Source organism: Adiantum capillus-veneris, chromosome 27 (genome assembly GCF_014529385.1).
Source record: "Adiantum capillus-veneris isolate H3 chromosome 27, ASM1452938v2, whole genome shotgun sequence".
Classification (NCBI taxonomy): domain Eukaryota; kingdom Viridiplantae; phylum Streptophyta; class Polypodiopsida; order Polypodiales; family Pteridaceae; genus Adiantum; species Adiantum capillus-veneris.
In genome coordinates this window covers 114,656,205-114,665,793 of record NC_140957.1, presented here as the reverse complement: position 1 = coordinate 114,665,793, position 9,589 = coordinate 114,656,205, and the positions used below count along the sequence as shown (strand labels likewise).

General features: G+C 44.7%; 1 protein-coding gene across 1 annotated transcript in view; it reads right to left on the bottom strand.

The window, feature by feature from the left end:
* The window catches only part of LOC147422604 (small GTPase LIP1-like), a 29,647-nt gene continuing 20,058 nt past the window's right edge, over positions 1-9,589 (bottom strand). The window contains exons 2-7 of the mRNA XM_086502803.1: positions 2,098-2,189; positions 1,876-2,014; positions 1,493-1,791; positions 1,255-1,308; positions 1,038-1,177; positions 1-343 (exon numbers count right to left, since the gene is read on the bottom strand). Of these exons, the coding sequence (XP_086358929.1) occupies positions 163-343; positions 1,038-1,177; positions 1,255-1,308; positions 1,493-1,791; positions 1,876-2,014; positions 2,098-2,189 (905 nt within the window). The 3' untranslated portion in view covers positions 1-162. The remainder of the gene's footprint in view (positions 344-1,037; positions 1,178-1,254; positions 1,309-1,492; positions 1,792-1,875; positions 2,015-2,097; positions 2,190-9,589) is intronic.

Genomic DNA, 9,589 nt, shown 5'->3' with positions numbered 1-9,589 from the left:
AGCAGGTTAAAAACTCTTTAAAAGCTCAAGCAGATATACAAAGCAAACGAAGTTAATGTTTCCTATATAGAGCAAAGAATGATGGCGGCACAAAAAATGAATGTGCACTTCCAAATCTTTTTCTTCTTAACCAATAAATGCTTTCATCTTATTGAAAGTGAATCATAGGCGAAGGTCACCATCGGATGACCAAGAAGAGCTGGACTTGGCTGCTGAGTGTGATCTTGCCGTTAGGTGCATCTCAGTTGTGCCAAGAGGTTGCTGAGGATAAGAAAATGGGGGTGGCAGAAGAGTCGCTTGTGCAGGAACCGGCGCATTATATCGAGCCGCTTGTCCATTTACACTGAAAACAAATCAATCTGATTCAAAACGCAGTCTTATTGGCAAGCTTTCACTCGGTAATCAAAGCAACACTTAAAAGTGAACATCCAGAGGTCTTAATCACCTCAAAAGAAAACCTAGCTGACACTCAACTAAACTTTTTAAGGTATGATTGCCTAGCTTCTCTTTCAACATACTAAGACGAAGACCTCATCAAAGTATATAGAACTATCCTACAAAGCTGTGTGTTCTGATATACGACTTCGAGGAATCACATGCTGCAATATGAAGGCAACAAGACCTACCCTGGACCCTAAACCCTACATCCTAACCTATAAATGTAATTCATTGCATTTTCACACAGCCAATACGAGTAGTGTGTATAACTGGTAGCATTCTATCTATGTGCTCAAATTCACAAAAGCACATGGTCCTAGAAGGGTGATGCATCCAGATCGATCACTTGGCCATTCTCAACAAGTTGTGAAAGCGTTGGTGCATCCCAGACTTTGAGACACGGAATCTACCCCTTCAAGCATATGATGGTGCCCATATGGGCATAGAGGCTCGATATCAACCTATGGACAACTCTAGAGGAGTTAAAGCATGTTGCTCACACGGTGGCACTTACGGAAACATAAAGCAATTTTTAGTATTTGCTTGTCACCAGAACTCGGCACTTCACTTGCAAGCACAAGAAAGGAAACAGGAAGCACCTTGTATAGCTATTATCAAAGTCATCCTCGTGCAAAGACCCTCCACTAGAGTGGTAAGGGCTTATATTTCTTGATGGACTGGTCCATGCTGGCAGAGGAGAATTTACATTTTCTTCTCCAAAATATCTTCTTCTTATTAGCTGTTCCCAGTTAGAAATAAAAGTCAATCATAGCAAGGCAATGCATTGCATGAAATGAAGATAGCGCCATGGCTTACATCACGGAAAAACCTTTGAAGAGCTTCAACATCGAGACGACCTTCCGTTGCAGACTGCATCAGCCATCAAACACGAATTATGAAAACCTGAAGTCCTAGCTAACTAAAGGTAGCAGCATATATGCATATCCACAACACACAAGCCAACACATTTCTTATAAACCAAGCAAACACCCTTCCAAGCATAACATTTTCCATTAATAAAACCCTCGTTTGATCACTGACAAGAAGAGCTTACTGCAATCAATCCTCCACTTCTAGGAAAGCTTTCTGTAACAGGTAGCTCATCCCCACCCGTCAAAAAACCCTGTTTTTCAACCCATTGTCTGGCAACATCTACAAGGTTACCACTGCTTCCTGTGTTCTTGGGTGCGACATCGGCTTTATTACCTACCACAAGGTAAGGGACAGGGATTCCTGCTGCATTAAATGTAGCCATAGGTGCCGAAAAAGTTCCACTGGCGGCAACCTCTGCTGCCCATTTCTGTAAGCTTACCTTTGTCTTCCTTTGAGAAAGATCATGCACAAAGATAACCCCTACAGCTCCGTCAACGAGCAAAGAATAAGAGCATGTATGAAGATCCGTAGTAAAATCTAGCAAGTTGAGTTTCAAATCCTTACCATTGATTTGAGCGTAAAAGAGTGACCTACAATCCTTATAACGTTCATGGCCAGACAGATCCCATATCTCCACAAAAAAGTCACGCTCCTTGCCTGCTAGCGTACTTAATGAGCTGCTGTTGCCCCCACATTTTATATGCTATGGCAATGTAATACCATCAAATTTATGTTCATAACTTTCAGTAATGTTACAAGCTCATAACGAAGGTACAGGAATATTACCTTAACCTCAACACAGCAACCGACTGTTCGCCGAGGCTTGGCAATGGGTGTACCATGGAGAAGAAGGTGAACAAGAGATGTTTTCCCGACTCCTGCAAGGAAGGAATAATGCTTCAGAACACTAAGCTTAGAAAAAACAATCCACAAATTCGCAAGCTTGGACTGCGAAAAGACCATTCCAAGTTTCTAGTACTAGGGCTGGACGAGTAAAAAAGAACAACTATGGTTTGCAATTACTCGTCATAAAGCTAGAGCCTAGCGTTGAGACTAGAGGAAAGAATAATTGGTCTTTTAAAAGTTATGTGCACTCTTCTTCAAAAATCAAATTGACATAGCATTAAGGAAACTTAATGTTGGTGCTAAAGATCTCCTGCAAAAACACACAACCAACAGTGTCTATGTTCACCCACCAAATGACTGCCCAAACCCTCCTCTTATATGGGCCAAATAGCTTCCAGTCTTATGCTGCCCAAGTTACCATTCAACTTCCACCTTGCAAGGTACCTACAGGTTTTAATGAGTTTTATAGGCACATTTGTGCACATCATACTTCTCTTCTCTGCTTGGCACAATACTGAATACATGGATCCATTGCTCTAAGCTACATGCAAACGCCATTGGAAGCACATCAAATAGTTTGGCTATTTCCAACAGGTACGGTGAGTTATCTGCTAAGTTTGAGCACTTGTTTCTCCAAGATGATCTCCCACCTACACCTCTCACAAAGTGATGACCTAGCATGACTGTTTCAACCCAGTGAAGAGAGCATTGGCCACATGTTCTCCAGTTCGGATCAAAAGGATCCGAGTCTCCCTCCAGCCACCCGAAATTTCCACCACAAAATGTGCCACAAATCACACCGTGTTTACTGGCTGATGACATGGTAGATGGGCAGGTAGCTTTTAGGAGCAGTTTGAAGGCAGTTGAGCTTTCGGGCACCAAATTTTAGCAAAGGTGCTTTAATTGTGGGCCTCGTAGCGTTTATAAAGTAGTTGCATAAACTGTGAATGTGAAGACGCTTGAGTGACTATTGAAGAGCCTTGGGGGTCTACTATGGGGATCAATGCATGGGTGCACGGATGTAGAGGACGACTCCCCGGGGTAGTTGTATGTCACATGACACATCCAACCCTATGTGTCCGTGGACAATCTACAGTACGACAAGGGTTCAGTCAGTCTAGATTAGAAGTGATCTGGCACTTTTTGTGAGTCTATTCGTAGACCGTGCATGCCCAGTCACTTAGTGTAGATGCATATCCTCTGGTTGCACACAGCATGATCATAAGCATTCCCATCAGAATCCTTCAGGGGAATTTTCCAGTGCATTTAGCCTATTTTACCTATTTTTGACATTTTTCACTTGTTATTTTTAAGTGACTTTTGTTGGAAAGTAGGTAGGGCAAATTGAGTAAGTTTGTATATAAGCAAACCTAAACTAGCACTATTTGGCAGAAGAGGCAACAGGAGCCAAACTTCTCAACAAGACATGTCACGTGACACATCCAACCCTATGTGTCCGTGGACAAGCTATAGCATGATCACGGTTCAGTCAGTCCAGTCGGTCTAGATTAGAAGTGATCTGACACTTTTGTGAGTTTATTCGTAGACCGTGCATGCCCAGCCACTTAGTGTAGATACATATCCTCTGGTTGCACACAGTATGATCATCAGTATTCCCACCAGAATCCATCAGATTCTATCAGGGGAATTTTCCAATGCATTTAGCCTATTTTACCTATTTTTGGCATTTTTCACTTATTAATTTAAGTGACTTTCCAACAAAAGTAGGTAGGGCAATTTGGGTAAGAAAATATATAAGCAAACCAAAGTAAGCACTAAATGGCAGAAGAGGCAACAGGAGCCAAGCTCAGCAGACAACTTCTCAACAGGACCTTGGCGGTTTCCCCCTCCAAGCAAGAACCCCCATGCTAACGTTTTCTCCATCAGAAGGTCGTCGCCAACAAGTTCAGCCACTAGCGTTTTGCATCATCGCTAGCCATCCCTTTGCCTTGGCGATTTCAGCAGATACCGCATAGCTTCACCCCCTTTGCATCTAGCGTTTTCAGCCTTGACCAGCAGCACCTAAAACCTGCGCTTTCAGCCTTAAACCGCAGCAGGACAGCAGCGTTTTCAGCCCTAAAACACAGCAGTCATCAGCATTTTTATCACGCAATTTCAGCGTTTTTCTAGCAGCATAAAGTCAGCCCGAAGATCAGCGTTTTACTTGCAACAGAATTCAGCAGTGAGCGTTTTTGGACAGCAGTTAGATCCACACAGATTTCAGCCCTATTGTCGGCCTCGCCATCCCAGTTGTCATCGTCGACATAGCCTAGACCTGCATCAGTCTCATGCATACCATTTGTACCAGATTGTGCAATCATAAGTAGACCACTCTCGCCGACGAGAGTGGGGGCCTTCAGAGGAGGGTTTTACGTCTCTGGTGTCGTATCTCTCTTCTCTCTCTATCTCTCAGTCTCATACACTTGCACTCACAGTGTCCATTCACTTTGTTTGTGATCATAGCACTCTCTCATTAAGAACGGAAGGCTCTACCTTCCATAAGAACAAAAGGAACCTTGAGCACAGTTCGGAGCACTCATCTTGAGCAAAGCGCAAACATTCATTCCGCTGCACATAACAAGACCCCTTGGTGGACTTCCCCCCAAGCAAGACTTAACCCTAGCGTTTTGCATCATCGCCAGCAGATCCTCTCATCCCTAGCGTTTTTGCAAAGTTCCATCGCCAGCAAAACTGCAAACATCAGCGTTTTCAGCCCTTGTCGTCGGCAACAGAAACATCATACCTAGCGTTTTTGGAGCTTCAGCACCTAGCATTTCTGGAGATCCTCAGCTAGCGTTTTTGCATTAGATCTTCACCGATACCAACCCCAGCACCTAGCGTTTTTGGTCATAGAAGATTCAGCCCTAAAGAGTAGCAGATTCAGCCCGGAAAGACCAGCAGTTTTCAGCCTAAAGAAACCTCAGTTTTCAGCCCTAAACCTGTAGATTTTCAGCAACAAAGACCCATAGAAATAGCCCCCCAAATCAGCGTTTTTGGACTAGTCGCAGATTTCAGCCCATAGCGTTTTTGGACAGCAGTAGAAAGATTGCAGATTTCAGCCCTTAGGTCGGTCTCGTCGTCATCGCCGACATAGCCTAGACTTGCATCAGTCACATGCATTTTGTTTGTACCAGGTTGTGCAATCATAAGTAGACCACTCTCGCCGACGAGAGTGGGGCCTTCAGAGGAGGGTTTTACAACGTCTCTGGTGTCATATCTCTCTTCTCTCTCTGTCTCTCAATCTCATACACTTCCACACAGTGTCCATTCACTTTGTTTGTGATCATAGCATTCTCTCATTGAGAACGGAAGGCTCTCCCTTCCATAAGAACAAAAGGAACCTTGAGCACAGTTCGGAGCACTATCTTGAGCAAAGCACAAACATTTATTCCGCTGCACCTAACATTGGTATCAGAGCTTTGGCAGTGTTCTGTATCACTGAAGGAAAGAACCACAAGAATCACAAGAATTTTTTTTGCTTGTTGCGGTTGCACGAACCCAAGTTCGCTTGGGCGTGTCGATTCCTAATCGTGTTTTTGAAGAGTGACAGGAATCCTGGGAAAGAAGGGCTTGTCTACCCTCCCCTTGTCCCTCTTTTCACTCATTGACAGCGGACCGTGCACTTAGCAGCCGGCCAATCGACGTGAGGTGGGAAAAAGCAACCTTGGTGAGAGCGCAAGGCCGCCGAGGGGTGCACCCGCAGATAGGAGTAGAACTCGAGTGAAGAGAAGATCCTTCTCGAACACAGATTGCAAGCGAAACAAAACCCTCAAGAACCTCAAGAACCCCAAGAACCAAGAGCCTCAAGAACCCAAGAACCCAAGTTCCTCGTGAACTTAAGAACCCACAAGAACCCACGACTTCAGTAGATGGGCATCACTCGAAGCGGAATGGATACTTCGCTTGAAGGTGATGAGCATGAGAGAGGCGAAGAAGAATTTTCCCCACCAGGAGGTTTTTCCAACCCTCACCCTTCCCCATCTACGTCAAGGATTGCACTAACTCCTATGGAGACTTTAGACCAGATGTTTCTGGAAAGGAAGTTAGAACGCGAAGCAAGACATGCAGAAAGAATGGCAGATGTCACGTGACACATCCAGCCCTATGTGTCCGTGGACAAGCTACAGCACGACAAGGGTTCAGTTAGTCAAGTCAGTCTAGATTAGAAGTGATCTGGCACTTTTGTGAGTCTATTCGTAGACCGTGCATGCCCAGTCACTTAGTGTAGATACATATCCTCTGGTTGCACACAGCATGATCATCAGTATTCCCATCAGAATCTATCAGATTCCATCAAGGGAATTTTCCAGTGCATTTAGCCTATTTTCCCTATTTTTGACATTTTTCACTTATTAATTTAAGTGACTTTCCAACAAAAGTAGATAGGGCAATTTTGCTAAGAAAATATAGAAGCAAACCCAAGTTAGCACTGAATGGCAGAAGAGTCAGCAGGCGCTCCCCGCTCAACAGGCATCTTCTCAGCAGGAACCCGCAGTACCCCCCAACCTTGGCGTTCTCACCTCCCATAGCCTAGCATTTTTGGTCTCCATCGGCATCTCCACCTAGCATTGGCGATTTCAGCCTTAATCATCGCCAACAGTCCCAGAGCCCCCAGCGTTTTCACTAATGCTACAGGAGCAGATCCGCGTTTTCATTTTCAGCCTCACATGCAGCAGATGAAGCAGCGTTTTCAGCCTTGAAGACGACAGCAGATTCAGCCCTAGTTGATTGCAGAAGATAGTCATTTTCAGCCTCAAAAAACAGTCATTTTCAGCCACCGAAACAATCCCGAAATTCAACAGATAGAAGACAACAGATTTCAGCCATCAAGTCGTCGTCGTCATCACCTTCGTCGTCATCGGCATAGTCCAAATTGCATCAGTCCATTGCATACGCATTGTACCACTTTGTGCAATCAAAAAGTAGACCACTCTCGCCGACGAGAGTGGGGCCTTCGGAGGAGGGTTTTACAACGTCTCTGGTGTCATATCTCTCTTCTCTCTCTATCTCTCAGTCTCATACACTTGCACACATAGTGTCCATTCACTTTGTTTGTGATCATAGCACTCTCTCATTAAGAACGGAAGGCTCTCCCTTCCATAAGAACAAAAGGAACCTTGAGCACAGTTCGGAGCACTCATCTTGAGCAAAGCGCAAACAATCATTCCGTTGCACCTAACATTGGTATCAAAGCTTTGGCAGTGTTCTATATCTCTCAAGGAAAGAACCACAAGAATCACAAGATCTTTTTTGCTTGTTGCAGTCGCACGAACCCAAGTTCGCTTGGGCGTGTCGATTCCTAATCGTGTTTTTGAAGAGTGACAGGAATCCCAAGAAAGAAGGGCTTGTCCAGCCTCCCCTTGTGGCTCTTTTCACTCATTGAGAGTGGACTGAGCACTTAGCGGCCGGCCAATCGACGTGAGGTGGGAAAAAGCAACCTTGGTGTGAGCGCAAGGCCGCCAAGGGGTGTGCTCGCGGAAAGGAGTAGAACTCGGGTGAAGAGAAGATCCTTCTCAAACACGGTTTGCAAGCGAAAAAAAACCTCAAGAACCCAAGACCCGCAAGAACCCAAGTTCGTCGTGAACTTAAGAACCCAAGACCACAAGAACCCACAAGAACCTACGACTTCAGAATGGTCATCACTCGAAGCGGAATGGATACTTCGCTTGGAGGTGATGAGCATGAGAGAGGCGAAGAAGAATTTTCCTCGCCAGGAGGTTTTTCCGACCCTCCCCCTTCCCCATCTACGACAAAGATTGCACTAACTCCTATGGAGGAGTTGAAGCAGTTGTTTAAGGAAAGACAGTTAGAACGCGAAGAAAGAAAAGCAGAAAGAGAAGTAGAAAGAAAGGCCTACGAAGAACGAAGGGCAGTCATAGATCGTGAATACGAAGAAGGAATGGCAGCCATAGAGCGTCGGTACGCCTTGGAAGAAAAAGAAAGTCAAGCCAAATTTGATCGCGAGAACAAAGCAAGACAAGCAGAGAACAAAGCAATACAAGAACAGAGCGACCGACAAAACAAAGAGTTCTGGCGACTCTATTCTCAAGTTCAGGCACAGATGCAAGAGATTTGGAGAAAGGAGACTCTCTTAGTCTCTTCTTCTCCAAAGCATGACACACAGGATTTGCATGATTGTGAGAAGCATGATGAATTGAATGATAATGATTTGCATGATGATTTGAATGACAATGATAAGCATGATGATTTGGATGCCAATGATTTGCATAATGATTTGGATGACAATGACAAGCATGATGATTTGCATGATCAAGATGTGATTTCTCACAAGCATGATGACTTGCATGAAGATGATGTGATTGTTCACAAGGATGATGTGTTAGTGGATGCTTTTTCTAGCGAAGCTAACCTCGTTGTAGATTCGATCAATCACGAAGATCCGATCTTGGCTTTCGAGTCGAGGTCCAAAGAACTCCCACAGGACGATTCGATCATTCAGGAAGAAGCGATCTTGGCTCTCGAGCCTAGGTCCAAAGAACCCTCACAGGAAGTATTATGTGTTCGCATGATTGATACACACGCATTGTTCGAGTGTTTCATTCGTGATCGTTTCCTGTATTTTACTCAGCGTCTTTATGTGATCCCTTTTCCTAGGCATGACATATTGTACGTTGAGCACGTTTCACTCATGAATGAGCACGGATGTATGCTGATTGTTCATGAAAAGCTGAAAAGTTTGTATGTAAGGAAGTCACATTCCATGTCTCTTCCTTGGCATAACACAGTTTCCGAACGAGCACATGAAAGTATGAGCACCAAGCATAGGCATTTCCATTGTGTTTTGCCACAGTTGATTGCTCTAGATCATAAGAGAAAGATTCGATCGCATTGTTTGCATGTGTTTGATGAACGGGTTGTCACTCCGTCTCTATGTTCATCTACATTGCATACACAGTCCTTAGAGAAGACAAGATTTTTTTACTTCACTTTACATGGAATGGGTATGTTCATGGTTTTGTGTTGGAAGTGGTTTCAGGAATTTTCAGCCATGGAGATTCTTGAAGAAGAAGGAAGCAGGTCTGTGGACGAAGTTGAAGCAAGGAAGGAGCCACAAAAGACTTTGTGTCGCTTTCGGCGCGGCCCAAAGAAGCAAGCGTTGCAGACCTTTATGAAGTTCAAGTACCGCACGACCCACACATCAGAGTGGGCCGGCGAAGAGTCCCTTCCAAGATTCCGGATGCTATTGGCGATCTCCCTCGACGCCATACAGTTCGGTACCAGTACCACACTTTGAAAAGGAGGAGATGTCACGTGACACATCAAGCCCTATGTGTCCGTGGACAAGCTACAGCACGACAAGGGTTCAGTCAGTCAAGTCAGTCTAGATTAGAAGTGATCTGGCACTTTTGTGAGTCTATTCGTAGACCGTGCATGCCCAGTCACTTAGTGTAGTTGCATATCCTCTGGTTGC